A 19,151-nucleotide genomic window follows, 5' to 3' on the forward strand; every position below is an offset into this window, starting at 1 on the left:
CTTTTTCCTTAGGACTCTGTTAGTCTGCAATGCCAGAAGAAAATCATAATGAATAAACATGTGTGTTCATCATGCACAGCTTGCCCTTCTTGATGAACTCTCAAGGTTCACAAAAATAGCCTTTGACTTACATACTTTAATACCATTTGAAGAAGAGCACTGCAAGATAATTAAAACCAAGGTAATTCTACACTGCTAAGTCACACAAATACTAAAAATGGACTGTAATTTAGATGTTTTCAGCAGAATCACCGTTGATTTTTTTTTTTCCCCATTTTCATACAAGCACACACATCTGAGCTGAACTGGAAACAATATTTCGCATACAAAGCAAGCCAAGGTTAAAAAAAACATGCAAGGATCATGACTTGTGTACGATGATGAAATTAAGTAATATGTTGCTTATAATTATTGAAAGAGCTATGGCTTTATTACATAGAGAGTTTTTTATTAAGGCCCTTCTCCATGGCAGCCGACAGTGCTGTGGTTCACAGGGATAAACACAGCCCTGATGGGGACAAGTGGCAAGATCCACCCCTGCCCAAAAGTGAGTGGAGAGGGACAGGGGTGGTCCCACAGCAGCACCCTTGGCAGCAGGAGCTTCTCGGCAGGCAGGCTGCCCTGTTGGAGCAGGTGACCGTGATGTGGTATGGGGCCCGAGAGCCAATTCACCCTACAGAAAATCAAAGATGTTTACCTGGGCTTGTTGCAGCTGTATGTCGTCGGGGGAACATAAAGAGTAAAGCTCTAACAAAGATACAGGGCTAACGGAGGGACTAGAGCCAAACTGCACTGCCTCCTGGTTTAAGTCTCTGCCTGGTTAAATACTTACATTTTTCTCAAACAGCAGTTCAAAACCACAGATTTTACAAATCACTGTGGTTTCTTCAAAAAAAGTGTTATACAGGTATACAGATACTGATGGGGTATAAAAAGATATCTAACTGCATGTGAAACTGAGACTCTTTCAATGAATAAAGAGACACTTTGAAATGGATTATCAAACTTCTGCCTCTGGACTTCAGTGACACTGAATTGACATAACTACCTTAATACAGCATGACCAAGTATGACTTTCTGAAACCGTTAAATACCGAGAAACTGCAATACTAACAATAACCAATTAAAAATTAATCCTTACATTAGCAAAGACCCCTAGCTAAGTCGTATTATACCAAGTATTCAAGATAAATGGCACCTTCCAGTTACCGGCCAACTTCCAGCTGCCCCCAGGAACTGTTCTTACCAGAAGCAGTAGTGGCCAGCTAATGCAAGTATCTCAATAAGCCATAGCATAAGCACAGAACCAGCCACAAAATAACAGAAGCGTGAGACCATCTGTACTGACCAGCACACCTGCAATAAGAATATGTGCTGTACAGAAATCTGGCACCCAGCTACTAAAGAAACTAGCAGCTACTCCTGTGAAAACATTATCTCAAAGAGCAGCAATACTCTGAGAAGGGAACTAAAGGATATTTTAGGGGAAGGGGTGAGGCGGTAGACAGATACTAAAAAAAGCATGCCTTTGTGTACAGTCCACTCATTCAGGTTTTGCGTATCAGCCATACTCTCTCTTTTACAGAAAGCATTGCTTTAAAGTGTTTCTGGCCAACTGACAGTTGCTAGCTGCCTGCTCATTCAGCATTCTCCACTGCTATTCTTTCTATAATAAAATATGCAGAAATATATGATACCCATAGATAGATAAAAGAATGACTGTCATACACTTCAAGATCACGATCTACTTGCAAAATATCTTAAGTAATGGTTGGCTAACCATTGCTCTCCTATTTTGGATTTATGCTGTTGCCTCAACAGAAATTCCACCTTTAAAAAAAAAGAATAAATTTATTCTACTGACAATAGAATTTACACTCCTGCATTTCACATTTAGCAATACATAATGCTTGAAGCTTACCTAGGAATTTGTAGGACTGCTTGACACCAGTCACCATGAAGCACATAGCAAGAAAAAAAAAATCTAGCTTGAAGAACTCCTTTCAGAAGGTGGTACATTTATTCTCCAATAAAACTTAGAAATAAAAAAAACAGGGAAAAAGGGCCAAGTTTCAAGGTCAAAGATTTATTTTCTGATTTGATATAGACAGAAGAAGGAGTTGGCTTGCACATCTCCTGTTCTACAAGTGCTTTGCTGAAAAGGAGGCCCAGGATACAATCAGTCAAGACCTATATAGCGTCTTTTCCTAAACTGTTCTTCCTGCAGCCACAGCAACATTCCTTGCTTCTCTTCTACTGTAGCTTTAAAATATTTATTTCAGCATCTGAAGAGTTATACTGTGGGTTGGGGGTTTGGCAATGTCAAAAAAGATCTCTTTGAACCACTAAATTATTTTTTCGAACGTGCAGAAAAGAATATATTCTGTCCAGGCCACGTTTCCAATGCCTTTATAGGTTTCTACTTCCAGCTGTCAAAACAAATCCAGAAATGAAACTAATATCTGTAAAAGTAAATTGTGTGATCTTAGCTAGAATCAGATTCTTTACTTTCTGGCAAATCTCGTTCACTTTCATTCCAATTATGAGACATGAGAGACTATTGCTCTAATGACCTTTCACAAAATTACTTCCTCCTAGTAGCTATTTTTAAAGCTCAGGAATTAATTACAATTCTTGGTTACCTCAATCATATGTAACCAAGACGGTGGTTCCTAATGCACTTCTGTACATCAGTTGGCAAGAACCTGAATGCCTTTGCTCACAACAGCAGCCAAAAGTCCGTTCCTAGTTATTACAAACATATTTTTAGAATATATGTTATTTCAGATTCTCTTCCAATAGCTACAGCTTCAAGAACTGTAACAGAAATAGAAACATTTCTCAAACGTGGCAAAAAACTTTATTTAAAAAAAAGGCAAAACACACTCTTTACTCAAATATTGTTTGCAAGGAATAAAAATCCATCGTAGATGTTCCCATGGTTTGGCTAATCACCAATTGTAGCCAGACTGCAGAAGTTTAATAAATGAAAAAAAATATTACATATTTATTATTTTCTCTTTCTAGCAGGTCTGTAAGCTCAGGCATAACCTTAATGCAATTTCATTACAGAGTTTTTAGGCTAGAACTGCCTCCTGCCTGGACTGCCTGCAACACAAAGAAATTTTACTCCATCTGAAGCCATCCCTATAGAAACAGTCCTAGACTGGTCTCAAGACTAAATTGCTCTTTTTAGGAATTATTTAACTAGTCAAAATGAGTTCAGATAACTCTGCTGCCTGCCCTCCCTCCCTGTGTAACAGTATAGTCTGTCACATACTATTTAGTGAGGAAAAAAATAAAATTTTAAAGAAAGACTTTTAACAACTAGCACTGCCTGGCTGCCAGGGCCCCCCTGGACAGGGTCCTGAACAGTCTGAGCCAGCTTAGCCCTGACCTGGGTGAAGCTGGGACCAGATTACCTCCAGAAGTCCCTTCCATTCTAAATTACTCCTAACAACCAGATAGCTTGTACAGATATCATTTAAATCTTGTTTGAAATTACATATATATATATGTGTGTGTGTATATATATATATATATATATGAAGAAATGCTTGAAATCGAGCCAATTTTTCTGCTGCAGCCAGCTGTTTAATGTTTCTGACAGCAACTCCCAGGAAACTTATAGTTGTACTATAACGTACAGATAACATACATTAATCAGGTATTTTAAAGATTCCACACTAGCCAAATATTTACAGCTACTCTACTCCCATGACCTTACTACTCCTATGACTTTGTTGGAAATATTATTCTGTTAGACATCTTCTATTCTCTGTTTATGCAGCTGAATTGATGCAGTTATTCATCATCATACCTGGTCTCCTGCACCAAGCTAATAGTCATTATTTGCTCTCCCTTAATACTGTGCCTGCTTTCTCCTTTAATGATTAACAGATACTACACCTCTAAGTGCTGCTTAAAGAACTGGTTTGGTTAAGTAATACAATTCCTACCACCTAGGGTATTTTCCTTACTGGAAGCTTTCAAAGAAATTCCAGCTAACTGAACTCTTTTTTTCCTGAGCGCTTTATTTTTCCTTGCTGATACGGCTGCTCAACTAGTAAGGCTCATGCCATGGCCTTCCTAAGCTCCCATGCTGAACACCGAGTGCAGTATTTCACTCCTAACACATCTTACCCCACCTAAGTGGAGAGCCTTCTTCAGGTCAAAACTGTGTCCCTGTAATTCAGGCACATTCATATCAGCCTCGAAACAACAAACTCACCCCTACCACTCCCTTAATTCCCTGTACTTTAACAGGGCATCACAACCAAGAAAACTCAGGAGCACCCTCAAAATTCTCATCTCACCAATACTCAGCACTAGACTTCACTCCTCCAAAGTAAAGCAACAGTTCAAAGAGGTAACAAATGACTACCAAAGCAAGTGTAGCCACTTCGTTTTAGGTATCACAAGAAATCAAGTTACCTAGACAAGACAGAAGAATATAGTCACCTGCACATCATCACTACCTGTTTCTTTTCCATTTTGAGCTATTTTACAGGATTTGAGTTGTATATATCAGATCTATCCTGTCTTGCCCACAGTTCCCCCCTCCCAAATACTTAACATACAGGCAGCTAGAGCCCTCCAAGTTTTTTTCTCCTATGCCGATACGTGGAATGCTTTCTTTCCACGACCTCCAAGCCCTTTACACAAAATGACTTCTGCATCAGCCTCACTGCATAATCTAAATCCATCGACAAGCAACCCACCTCCCTGCTACCCCACAGGAGTTAAAGTTTAACCCAGGCTTCAACAGCCCCTCAGTTGCTTCTTTTCTACACCCTCCATGAACAGAAAAAATAGAAAGCTTGATGACCTTTTGCAGACAGACCTCCGTGCCATGTGCAAGACAGCGACGAAATAAACTTTATAATTTTTTTAGCTCATTCAAGAGACAAAAGAGGTAGGAGCAGCAATCCAGTCAACACCGAAGATGGAATTTGCAATTTAACAGTTGCTCAAAGCATATGCCTACATTTGCTTTTTAGTCCAGATCAGGTGTGCGCTCTTGAGGCAGAACTCCCCACCGTCTCCACCTACTGTGCTTTGATTTGCATTACGAAGTGCCCCTGAAACACACAAAGTACATTCCCTCCAGAGGAAGCTACACCCAACAATGTGCTCCTAACATTAATCCGTGGTCAGTCCAGGACAGACCAGAAGCAGACCCCAGTAAAACCTCCACGATGTGTACGGCGTGGAAGTCATGTCCTCAGCCCCCAGGCTGTACCGCTTACTAATGTACTAAGCATCCTACTGTCAACACGGTTTGTGATGTGCACATCCGTTTTCCAAACTGTCTTTCATTTATTTATATATACATGTCCATGGAGAGGACAACTTTATCTACAGTCTATACACAGCTCTCAGATTCAAAAATTATGAGCAAATGCATGTTATACATGAGTATGTACAACATCTACCAACACCTTTGTCACAAGGTGTTTTTCATATTCCGTAAGAACAGGCTATATTACTCAAATCTATTTTGACACCACATTTCACAGAAAATACCATATGACTGAACAGCAATTTATCATTTAAGCAGGTTACTTGTTATACACTTAACTAGTTCAATGAAATCATATACACTGTCTGATTTTGTCTCTACTTATCACAAATGTGCATCTGATTTGAGACCAGTGGAAAACACTGGTTTGAAAGGGGAAGAGATTACAGTGGAGATGGACCACATGTTTGTTTGTGTTACAAAGTTATGAACACTGTAATCCTATGCTCACTTCACATGTAGTTCACATTGTTATGTAAAGCGATTGTATTTTTAGTTTACAAGCTGCTGTACAGCTTATTCTTAATATACTCCCACAGATGTGTGATTTAACTACCGAGCAACCTACAAACAGATTTCTGCAATTGCTCTCAAACATCATCTTTGTATTTCTTGACTCTTTTGTACATCATCAGAGCTGTAAGCACTGACAAGCTTCAGGTAAGCCAAGCTCAGTTTCTCAGGGGTCATTTATTGTATTTACAAGTATCTACATTTTTAAAACACATGGTCAACTTGTTATCCATGAGACTTCCATTTAAATTTAACTGAAGAAGAACAACTGATGGTTTTTTCATTTTATATATATATATATATACACACACAGATCTATATATATTAAGTGCATGTATTTTTATATATATGCTCAACTTGTATATACACTTTATATATGTATGTATATATATATTTGTTTAGGTGCGAAAAACTTTATGGCTGTTTCCATAAAAAAACCCAAAACAAACAAACAAAAAACCGAACAACAAAACCCTTTCTGCATACCCGGCCTCAGATTTCTAAGGGCTTTTTTTGGTTTTGTTTTCTTCCTTCAGCTAAGGAAAATATATAGCTTCAATTAACATCAAATGGATCTGAGGGTGCACAGGCATGATACTTGTCCCAAACTAAGGACCTAAAAATGGAAACAGAATTACATAAGTATAGATCTGAAGGTACTGACTTTTGGTTAAAATATTTGTAAAGACATTCATAGTTCAAAGATTCTATTTAACTTACCAAAACTTTAATAGAAGCAGCCTTTTAACAGACTGCATTAAGGGAAATGCTCCATTTTCTAATGATGATTCACTACCGATTACTTCCGATATGTAGGTGTCCTTTGCAGAGCATCACTCTGCTATATCTAACCTTAATACAATGGAATGACCTTTTAGTCATTTCATTCATGTGACGGGAATCAGCAATTCCATTTTTGATCCCCTAGGCTTTTCCAAGGCAATTGCTATGCTGCCCACTCATATTACTTTCTCATTTCTATCTGCTGTCATTATAGAGCATTTGGAGACACGTACCGCACTTGCATTACAAAATACTTGCTTATACATTTTTTTAATTACGGAAAGTGTTTTTAAAATGCTTGGTCACCCTTAAGAAAAAGCAAGAAGAATCACTTATCCTGCACTAATAATTATCTTAACATGCACTTTTGCCTACAAAGCAAGATTTCACTCCTGCTGTTCTACAGACAGAGAATAGCCACAGTATAGTAACTAGTGAAAATTATAATGTCAACATATAAATACTCCAAACACCATTCTCATTCACTGTGTTGCCTCCAGGTGTTGAGCTCCACCCTACTAGACCTAGAAGGGATTTGAAGCACTGAGACAAACATCTAATTTCTGCTTCAGTTTATGACTGAAAAGCAAGAGAGGAAAAAAAAAATGAATAGTCATTTTCAGATAATGTTCAGTTAAATAATTACATTCTAGGAAGGTAAGACGTGACACATGTAACAACACTGCATTACCTTGAGTTCAAGAATCTGAACTACTTAACCCATTTGACTTCATAAATATAGCTACTTTACATGCGTGTACTCAGAATAAGGAATTTCTCCCACAAAATTAAAGCCTTTCACTGCAGTTACTCAGTAGTTTTTTATGCCTGTATTTCGACACATGAACCACAAAATTTAAGACCACTAGATATCAACTGTTTGTGGTTTATGAAAATGCGTTTTGATCCCATTGAAGGGCATTAAATATCTACATTAAAGAACAGTGGGCTCATTAGTTAAATCATTAATACTAATAATTATTATCATATTATATATTATTAATTAAGGATATTTTAAGAAAACTCCATTCCAAATTTCTTCCTGGTATTTGACTTGCTTATGCTTTTGTTTAAGCTCATGCAATTGTTAATTTAGCTGGTGTAAATATAAAAATGAGAAACAGAACCAAGCAGCTGAGATTTCTTCTACTAATGAGAATGTTTATATACAAGCCATTTTGTGAAAAGCAAAACTATGGAATCCAATGCAATTTGCCTGTAAGCTCTCCTCTTCCCTTCACATGCTCTATAATATGCCTATTTAATTAGCTTATACTTAATGTTCCAGAAGAGTTGAATACAGTCTCTTCTAAAAGCTCATCAGAACAAAAGGATACCTGATTAAATCCAGACAGCAGCACAGATGTGTAGGGCCATCACTAGGTAAGAAGTCTGAATAATATAGAGAACCAGAGACATACTCACACTTCTGATTATTTAAAAAAGAAAAGAAAAAAAACCAATGCAAACAGCTGCACTTATGCAACTCTAAGTATAACTCACACTTCTAAGTGTAGAGCATGCTGCAGGCAAAGCAGATGTGTAAAAGAATACCACCTTATGCCAGGTGCCTACAGGTGAGAGCAGCCCTTACTGACCAGGAGCTCAGGACGGATAGGAACAGAGGCCCTGCAGATTTTAGCAGATAAGCAAAATACATGCTTGTCCGATCTATGATATGGCCACACCTTTCACAGCACATTCCTGCTGGCTGCCGGTGCTATTCATTATCATCTTCATGATCCCTAAAGACTTGCAGAGTAACTGGATACCTTGTCCTATTGTCACACCGTGTGCATTCTGAGGGGGGGGGGACAGCGAGAAAGATGGGACCTTCTGAGGGGGGGGACAGCAAGAAAGATGGGAACACAAATGCCACAATGCCACAAACTCTGATTAGCTCTCAGTCTGTCCATTAACTAAAAGCAAGTGGTTGTTTTGGATACTTTGATGCATCTATGGGCATTAAAAATGAGAAACAACATCCAAGCAAACTTCTGTTAGAGAAGTGACAGATGACTTACCAAAAAATGGATGTTTTCAGTTACACAGCAGCCTGTAATAACCAACCTGTTCAGGACCCCTTCATTTTATACATCTCTCTAAAGCCTATTCTTAGTGCTGCAGAACCTGTTCACCTGGTGACAAACATCAGTTAGTAAGTACCAACCCATCTCCTTTCTGCTGTCTCCATCTGCTCCCTGTATCACAGTTTGTGTCACCTAAACCATGTTTCAGATGGCACAGTTCAGCAGTGTAATGTATGCCATTATGTTTCACTCTGGCTCTTCATTTTGTCAAAATGAGCTGCTAAAAGTTGGTATTAGTCCTAGCCTAGTTATGCCTTTTTCAGACTATCAAATGAACAGAAACATTCCAGGAGGCAAATCTGCAACAGGTTTACTTTACTTCAAGAAATGGTCTGCCATAGTTAGCCATCATTTTTAGTCATTTAAGAGGACCTAAAGACTATCAAGTCTCCAAACTCCATCCACGAACTTGGGTTAAAAAACAAAACACCACCACAAAACAACAACAACAAATGAACAACATAACCAATTTGGGCAAAATCCTACTAAAATAAGTTAACTCCTCCTGGACATTCATTTGCACACACTCTCCCTAGTCCTTCTCTAGTACAGCCCGTAACAGCAATAAACAATGTAGAGAACAAGGGTAGGCAAAACTCAGTAGCAGCATTTGACATACTGCAAGCGAGCATGGGAAGTTGTCAGACAACCTGTAAAGAGTAAACACAAAATTAAATGCAAGATCTAACTGCAGGCTGTTGATAAACTTCTAGTAAAAAAGCTGAGTAGCTTTAATTGCTCAGACTGAAAACTGTGAACAAAGCAACTAAATAAAGTGGCATTCAGAAGAGGAGCCTTCTCAGTAGTTATTACTGTACTTCAAAGTCTATAAACAGGTGAATTGTTTATACTTGGAACCAAGGGCAATACCAGATTATTGAAGGCACTAATGGGTCAGAAGTTAAACATCAGCTGTTCTGCGGTAACTACAAGCACTTGGCTACCCTTTGACAATCTGCAGAAACTACAATGTAATTTTCCCTTCCTTAACTGCAAGATGAACTTCCAGATGATGAAGTACTTGTGGGAGTAACTCAGACAACTTCCCTCTGAACAACTTGCAGTCAGAAACAAACACCCCTACAACTTTATCATGTGTCAAACCCCTACATGTCTCTCACAGATTTTAGAAGTTAACTGGTTTTAGGAGAGCATATTAGCACTAAGTGCCAGTACCTCACTATTTAACAAGTATTTTTACTCACAGCCACGGGCCCCTTTTCCAAGACTTTCTACATACCCCCAGGCTTTCTCTCTTTGTATTGTTACAACCTGGAAAACACATTTTTGTTCAGCAATTAACCATTTGAACACAGGCTCCCTTCTTGGTTATTTTGGGAGACGTAACCGTTCACCAATGGAAGGAAACAGTTTTTGACATGCCCAGCAGTTTACTTGGCAAGGTCCTGATTTGGTAAGGAAACATTATAACATCACTAAAATCCATACAAATGGGTAAATTAGTTTCAATCCAATTACGACCTCCTTAGTAGGAACAGATCCCAGTCTCTCAATCTGAAAAGAAAAAACCTAGTAAGTTAAGAAGAGGTTAACTTTCATAAAGGTGCTCTAAGAAAATATATTTAAAAAGTAAACTAGAAGACTGAAGAGAAAAACAAACTACAAACCAATGAGAATGAAAACTGCTTATTTTTCAAAAGGTGGTTGTGGATATCTGTGTTTAAGTAAGTCCCTCCCCTTCTACTCCAGCCACGTGCAGCAGCTTCCAACCTGAGCTGCTGGCTCATCTGGCTGCACAACTTTGCAAGAGGATGTAACAAAATAGTTTAGAAAGTCATTCCAGAAATATACTGAATTGCCCAGAAACCACCTTGTTTACTCTGGTCAATAAAACACTGTTATCTCTCTTACAATAGGCCATACTGTTTATGCAAACAAAATTAGCTTTCATGCATCAATCACCTATTTATTTAGCAAGATCAGTTACCACTGTAAATCAATTTCTTTGCAAATGAGAAACACAGCTGCTGTAAAACCTACTTTAAACTCTTTCTTGCATCCAATATTTGGACATGCAGCAGAATAGATGACAAGAATACAAAAAAGTCATCAGCAGCACACCTAGTGACGCACTAAAACAGCGTGCCCATCTTAGCTTTTACAAGCATTTTTAAGGAAAAGATATCATTTAGTGTTTACTTAATAGTTTTGTATTTTAAATACAAAGTTAAAAAGTATGACAAGAAAAGCTTACAACTGCTATTCAAACTGTGTACTATCAGAAGGATATGGAAGACAGGCAACTAAAAGGTAACTCAAAGAATCTGTACTACAGGTTGGTTATTACATGCACAACCTTCAAGGAAAAAACACAGCAAAAATGAATGTTGTTTATCAGCTCTGTAAAAAGCATTATAGAGCAGAACTAATCCCTGATCAAGCTTGAAGTTTTATATAATTTCTGTCCTAGAACAGTCATACAGAGAGGTCTTACAAAGGTGAATTCACCCAACACAGCCACCTGAAAGGCTTGTCCCTCTTTCATGACTCTTTCTGATGAATCAGAAGGTCACCACCACGCTTTCAGAGAGTACAACACCCTGCAAAATATCAACCTGGAAGACCCTAACTGAATAGACAACATCACCAATGGCACCTGCGGTACAATGCGGTACAAAAATCTAATGGAGATTTAGACTGGAATTAAGTGGCTTCAAAACAGACCTCCTTCACTATATGAGCCAAATATCTGGCTGCAGAAGAACTTCTCTTCCTAAGTCTGAATACTGTAAATAAGTTCTGTTGGCAGCTCTTAAAGTAGGAGTTGGCGATGGGGGAAGCACAAGCACACACAGAGCATTAAGCCCTGCTCATTACAGATTCTTCTCACTCAAGTTATTTTATCCACTAATCTTTCCATCTGGTATTTTAAATTTGAAACTCAGCAAGTCAGAGTCATTGCAAGCAGTCAGTCTCTGCAGCACTCCAGGGAAGGCTGGGAAGGATCACAACTTCAAGCTTGGACATAAGGAGAAAGAAGGTACAAGTAATGGAGCTACAGACTTGGTTGCACATGACGCATTTAGTACTACCTGCTGCCAAATGCAAAAGCGTAGCAAGCTCTGCTTTCTACCCATCCCAGGTGAGAGTATGCATACCCAAGGATGCAGTACATAACTTCTGAATGATTCATAAGCAGGCAAGAAGTATCAGGTCAGGCTGTGACTAGAGGGATGACAACTGGTTTTAAACAACTATCTGAATATACATGCACTAAAAAAAAAAAACCCACAAAAAAACAAAACAAAAAAACACAGCTGTTAGTGGGTTTTTGTTGGTTTTGGTCTTTTTTTTTAATGTTCATATTCAATAGTCTCTGAGCAGTAAAGAACTACAGTGCATTTTCACAGAAGGTCATTCATTAAATCGCAGAAAAGCTTTCTGAAGCCCCAAGTCAAAAAGCTTAAATGTTTAGGATGAGACCGAAAAAATCCTGATGGCCTTCAAGTTTATTTGAAAGACGGATTACAGAATATTATGTAAGGCACAAATCTCAGAACTATTCCCCATTGTATTTACAAATATTATCAAATTTTACAAGATCATGAATTTTCATAAAAAGTGACATTTTCAAAAAGCTTCTCTTACTTTAATCCTCCTCCTTTCTTTTGATAGGATTAAATGCTGAAATGGCAGGCTGTTAAATAAGCACACTGAAATGCCAACTGTGAGGCATTTAACTCTATGTATTTACAAATTAACATTTCACAGCTGCTTTAAATTTTGACACTATAGTTTAGTATCTTCAGGCAACTCATTTCAGAAGGTGCTGGATTTGATTTACATTATTTCTCATTTTACATTCATATGTTACAGTACTGGAATACCTTCAAGTTTCCCTTAATCCCTGATAAAGGAAATTTAATTTTATGAAAGGCTGAGAAATATTGCTTTGTTTTTATAAACAGGTACCAACCAGCCTGCCTACAGCAATTTCAAAGTTACCATTAAATTTACCTATAAAAAAAGCCATATCCATCAAGATAACCTCACCAAAAGAAGTGGAGATCATGGCCTATATATGTGTATGTATACACATGCACAAATTCAAAGTGCGATATTGAAAGACCATGTCGCTGGTCTTCCCCTTCAGTTACTTCAGTGCTGACCACAACGTTCAGAATGAACTGGAGAAAACATTAATTTTGCAGTAGTTTCTACAATTTGTGGAAAACCAATTTATCTGTCAGAAAAATCAGTACCTAAAGAAAGGTAACATGACTACCAAGATATGCAGAGCAGTTCATAAGAAATAAGATTCATATTTTGATACAACTATACTCTTCATTCATTCTCCTCTACAGTGCTGGAACCAGAGGAAAGTGCCAGCACTTGCCACACTCAGGGCAGCTGAGCATCCATTGAGCAGTCAAGGCGTTGCATAGTCAGTGTAAGGGATACTTACAGCTGCAAAGCTATCTCAGGTCTCTGTTACTAATACTTCAAGATAATTTCTATGCCCATTCTTCTGCCACTTTTAAGGAAGGCAGACTGTATTTTCCTTTTATTCATAAAGCAACTTCAGTTTCTGCTGAAAAATTGTTACTCTTTCACAACACTAGACATGAAGTGTTGGCACAAGTAAAGTTAGCAGCAAGATTCTGACTAAGTGTAACAAGGCTGGGGTCCACTCTAAACAAATGTGCTCCAAGGGAAAACAGAACAATGTGGTTGGTTTGTAGAAATCAACCTGGTATTGCTAACTGGCAGTTTGGTGGACATAACCATTCACATTTATGACACAGCCTCCACTTAATATCTACAAATATATACCTAATTATTCAGACATATCTAGTTATTTAGCCACAGAACACCTGTCTAGTAATCCAATGCTGCTAATGCTAATTACTACATCCTATCCATACATAATTAAGTTTTACAAAGCAATGCAGTGATTAACGTTAATTCCAGCAGCATGTACTACTAATTAAGATATTTAAGAATGTTTACATGTGTCACATGGGAATGTGCCAAATCACTTTTCTGAAGTTCACATCTGAACACCTTACTGGTGTTTCAGATTGATTTGATAAACAGAAGCCTGAGACACCTTCGTATTATAACAGACACTTCAATAATGCTCTAGATATGTTCAATAACACAGCATCTTTTTTCAAAACCAATTTTGACACCTACTAATATTCCATAAATAATGGGATCAGATTAAAGGGCTCGCCAAAATTCATTATGAAGTATTAAACCTGTCTAATCTTTTATCACCGCTACTAACATAATAAAAAGAATGAAAACGCCAGGAAGTATAGAAAGTTATGAGAATTTTCCTCAGGAGCATTGTAGAACAGTCTGAATCAGAGGATGTATTTTCATGCCTATGTGAGACTCTACAAATTAGACGCTTTTAAACCACAATGCATCTTTCTACTTTTCACTTCAACTTAGTCTGTCATTTCTCCTCCATAGTTTCTGAAGTTGTTATTCATTCCAACAACTTCATCTCAAATAATTATTGCACATTTCAGCATTAAAAGAAGGATGTAATATTAGAAAGATATTAAGTATTACGATCAGCTGCCTTGTGGTTAACATTGCATTAGAGCTAAAAATCACAATTAAAGATACAAGTAAACTTTTTGTTTGGAAAAATATCACAATGTTTTTTTCTTTATTAGCTCCTATTTAACTAATCACACAGTTACAATTTCTGAGAAAAATAAATACGTTCCAGTGTTAGGTGTGTCAGGAACACTTCTTATTTTGTTGAGGATCTTTGGCAATACTCTTGCCACCCAGTGAGATGTCCTAACATTTTGTAACTTAACTTGCATATTTAACCTGATTTCTTAAGGAAAAGACATTTCCATGATTTCACTACATCTGTTGAATATAAGCGAAGAAGCAAAAAGTAGTTCTGCAAGTTGCTAAATTTCAGTTTCGGAATTCTACTGTATCAAGCTTTTCAAAAGCAGGATCTTAAAATTAGGAAGCCTATCTAGCAGCCTAAAGTTCAACATGGTTGAGCACAGTGAATTCTTCACACTGAGAGCAGAGCTAGAGCAATTCAGATCAAGGAGTCTCTGCTCTCTGGCAGGCAGTGTTTGAACTATGCTTAATGAAGAACTGCAACAAAGATGCATAGAAAGCACTTCTCTACATTGCAGGCCAGATTTCCAAAAGCTTAAGAAATTTTAAAAACCTGCCATTTAATTTTAGATGCTGAAACAGAAGATGAGTTCTTGAGAGTCTCACCCTGAGTACTTTTCTGTAGTTTTAAAAAAGGAGCCATGCCACCCTCCATCAGTTTAGTCCTACTGCCACCTGCTGTCACAAACACACCGGTGCCATGCTGCCCACAGAGTGTTTTTTCTTTCCTCTTCTGTTGCTAGAGTGTAAAAGAATACATTCCAATATTGCTACTCAAAATTATATAAAAATAAGGACAAATTAATTTGTCCAGAGAAGCGTAATGGTAAATCAGCGTACTGCCACCTTCACTGCTATAGCACCAACCCTGCAGATCCACGTGTGGTTTCATACACAGCTTATCCCAACAAAAGGCTCGTTCACATGAGTAAGTATTAGCAGCATTGGGTCCAGATCCTGAAATTGTTTGGGTTTTTGGTCTGATTGTTGGGTTTTCTTGAACACTGGCAGTATTGCTTGTTTCTTGAAATGTTTGAAAATATTTATTATCATTATCATTAGGAAAGGGTTAAGACTATGAACTGGCCAGACTACTAAGGCTGAATTGCTCCTACCTTATCCTCATGTGATCATGCAAAGGGGCTTAAACCTTTAGATTAGAACAAATTAGAAAAAGTTAAACAAAATTAAAAACTGCTGCATAAAACAGATTAAACAAAAAGGTCTGAAAATAAATTACTCAAATCTACCTCCTGCCTAGTGCTTCAATGAAGTCTAGCAACCTCTAGAGTTAAGCAAACCCAGTAATTCCTCTCAGGACCACTGGAACACTTTAGGCCATCACCTCTGGTGGTGCCGCGCTTCAGCAGTTTAAACTAGCTGAGGCTGCTGCCGTCCCACCCTTCTTTCTCCTTTCCACCAGCACTGGAGCTTTCGTGCAGCAAGCCAACTCAGGGAGTGGACATGGCTAACTCGTAACCACACAGACACCACTGACTATGTTAGGAGCAGGTAGAGAGGGGGCCAAGACAGAGACAACTTCTGTAGAACACAGTCCTGAGCTGCCACTGGTTTCTATGATGTCTGGCTGCTGAACCATGCTCTGGGAAAGTTCTTCTCTGACGTGTCTCGGTCTGTGCTGCAGCTGCAGGCTCCCCGCTTGTCGTTTCCCTGCCACACTCAGAAAGCTAATTGCCACCCAGTGTTATGGGTTCCTACGAGACTATAGGTGAACCTCTACCCTCCCTTCAAGTTTTTCATTTGAGTAAGAATACAGCAGCTAAGACAACAAAAACAGGCTTTCTGTCTGTTGCTCAGCCATACAACCTTTTAGCAAAACATAATATACAGTAAGCTGAAAACAAGTAGCATAGCATTTGTTACAAGGAGTTTTAAAAACAATGCAAAGTGGAATTTAATTGCAGAAACTGAATGAGATGCTGAAATTCTGGATTCTTGCTGCTCCAGTGGCAAAACGATGCTAGTCTCCAAACACAACTCCAGTCAGATATAACAAAGGCACAGGGGCTTAAGCTAGTTGCACTCAGCAGAGAGTAAAATGCAGGACATTGATTTTTGTTCCAATGATTTCTTTGCATGAAACCAATTGTTAACATAAAGTCTTTTTAAAGTTTCTGGGGTTTTGTGTTGGTTTTTTTTGTTGTTTTTTTCAATAAGCACATTACTTATTGCTCAGCATAAGCCCAATTCAATTTTATGACTACCACAATATCACTCTAACATGAAACTGAAAGACTCTTTCACACATGGCACCCCTCTTGTTTGAAGAAAAAAAAAAGGCAACTCTCATCCACACACAAAAAGAAAGGCAATTTGTAGGCTGTATGCTGCTAAACTCATGTTATCAAGCATGATAATTAGTAAAAGATTAACTTACAATACCACCAACACTACTACTTTCTATATTTGGCGACACTTGTAAAAGTATTTTTCTTTGCCAGACAGAGTAGGATTCCTATGCTCTAAAAAAAAACTTAAGAGATCTACAGCAATTGCCTATATTTTCACAAAATGCAGGAGAAAAGGAGAAAGACAGTCACATCAGCTACCTACCCTCTGATCACGCTGTCTTCAACACTCACATCAGAAGGGAATACACTACTGGCCAGTGAAAGACAGGTAAATCTCCCTGTTTTCTAAACATTGCCCCACTGAAATGTAACAGGACTATAAAAGTGCATATTTTACACTACTTGTTTTAATGCAGATGAACAGTTGGCAATATATTCAAACTAGGTATGTTTTCAAGCACAGTTGTGATAACTGAACATGATGTTATCCATACATGTCAATCTGACAGTGAAATACTTTGGATTAAAAAGTAAATAACTGGTCAGTTAAGTTTTGGGTTATTTTTTTTCTGCTCTATCACTCATTTCATTGTCCAAAGATACACTTTTTCCAGACAATGTATTAAGAGCATAAGACATACTGCAATATGCAAAGATTATTCACTTTTTACCGTTTTAATAGAACTTCTTGATTTTTCTTCCCAAACATTACTGCTCAGCTCCATTGTGCAATGAACATTTGTTTCTCTTTCATAGGATCCAAACATAAGTAACCTGAAATAGAAAAGCCTATAGTAAGAATTGTAATACTGTTACATATATCCCAGATACCATATTAAACTCACCATTCTTTATTTATACACTCTATTATCAATGAGTACACACAGAGAACACCACACAAAAAAGATTCCACAGGCATAGCCTTACACCAAAAGGGAAGACACTGCCACCCTCTAGTGGAAGAACTCCATAAATATCAAATATAACTTAAAATTTTCAGCTAGGGGTTTGAGTTTTGTGGGGGTTGGTTTGGTTGGTTGTTTTGGTCTGGGTTTTTTTTGCTATTGTATTTCCCTCTTTCTTTTAATTTGTTTTTTTAAATAAAGCAAATCAGCAGGCTAGTGTTTTTCCATAGAAGAATAACTTTTTTGGTTTTTTTAAAAAGCAACAATAGCCACAAGATTCTTCCATTCTAGTCCTAAACTTCACAATATACTGCAGCTCTTCTTGGTTCAAGAGAGTGTTACTATGGATTAAAGTCACAGTTTACTACTGCTTATGTTTCTATTTCACTGAACTGGGATCCTCTCACATCTAATTTTTTGTAACCTTCATAACAAAAGAAAGAGTGGTTCTTCATGCATGATACCCTATTCCAGAAGGCTATAAAGCTTTTCAGGTAGATATCAGTACTATAAAAGAAAAAAACGATAACCTTTATGCTATAGAATAGCAATAAAGTTGCACACAGCTTCTCTCACAGTAGTTGGAAGCAGATAAATATTTCTGAATAAAAACTTCAAACAAATCTTACTCCTTCAAAAGAGCTAGTAGATTTTAACTCCCCACCCCCCAAACTTTCTATATACATTTGACAAGGATGGTTTCTAAGCTCTCACCCAAAGTATCCTATTTGTGATTGTGATGTGTTACACGACTCTTTAGATGATACAGACAAAAGCTGTCAGGAAAAACATGTCAATTTTCTCTGTTTATCTTGATGTTGTTAAATGAAGTTTCCAGGCTAAATATTTATGATCAAAAAGTGCCTAGCCTTCCAGACATGGAGATAGGTAGTAAACATACTTTGAAAATTAAGTAAAGCTATTGAAAACAACTTTCACCAACAATTAGAATTGGCAAAATTAAGCCAATACCAAGGGAAAACACCGCTCCGGCTACGACAGCTCTCTAGCTTGCATTGCAGCAAGGAGAGGTAAATAAATATTTATTTTCTACGTCTCTCTATGACATATTTGTTTAACTGGTTTTTAGCTGAGTACATGAATGCATGGGGGAGATGATAGCGGAAGATCACATTTGGGTTGGTACCCAGCACACCTGCTTTACAAAGTGTCTTGTTTTGGGGGGTTCAGAGTTAGTGGCTACCTCCTGTAGCCCCATCTTCAGATGGAAAGTTTGCATGCTCCAGTGAAACACTGCAAACAGCAGCTGCCAACCTCATTTCCACCTCGACATTCAGCACCGATTTGTCTAGACACTATTGATTTGATTACTGTAAGCAGAAATCCAGCCTCAGAACCAACTGCTTAGGTATATTGCCTGGTCAAGACTTAAGTTAGTTCAAGGTTACTTGAACTGACAAACTCATGCTGCCTTTGCTTATTTTTAAGCCATCCGCAGCAACCCTCTGTGGCTTTTCTGTTCTGCTTGTAGTAGTTGCTTTTGAGTAACACAGGTTTTCCTCAGTGTCTCATTAATATCAGACAGTTCATTAAAGCTTTTCCACAGCTGATCGTTGGCTGCACACACTTCATCTTCTGGTCACCTAGACACATTCTTGGGAAA

At 37.9% G+C, this 19,151-nt stretch overlaps 1 protein-coding gene across 1 annotated transcript in view; it reads right to left on the bottom strand.

The window, feature by feature from the left end:
* The window catches only part of PDZD8 (PDZ domain containing 8), a 67,050-nt gene that overhangs the window by 22,550 nt on the left and 25,349 nt on the right, over nt 1–19,151 (bottom strand). The window contains exon 3 of the mRNA XM_069797073.1: nt 17,294–17,396. Within this exon, the coding sequence (XP_069653174.1) occupies nt 17,294–17,396 (103 nt within the window). The remainder of the gene's footprint in view (nt 1–17,293; nt 17,397–19,151) is intronic.

This window comes from Haliaeetus albicilla, chromosome 11 (assembly GCF_947461875.1).
Source record: "Haliaeetus albicilla chromosome 11, bHalAlb1.1, whole genome shotgun sequence".
NCBI lineage: Eukaryota > Metazoa > Chordata > Aves > Accipitriformes > Accipitridae > Haliaeetus > Haliaeetus albicilla.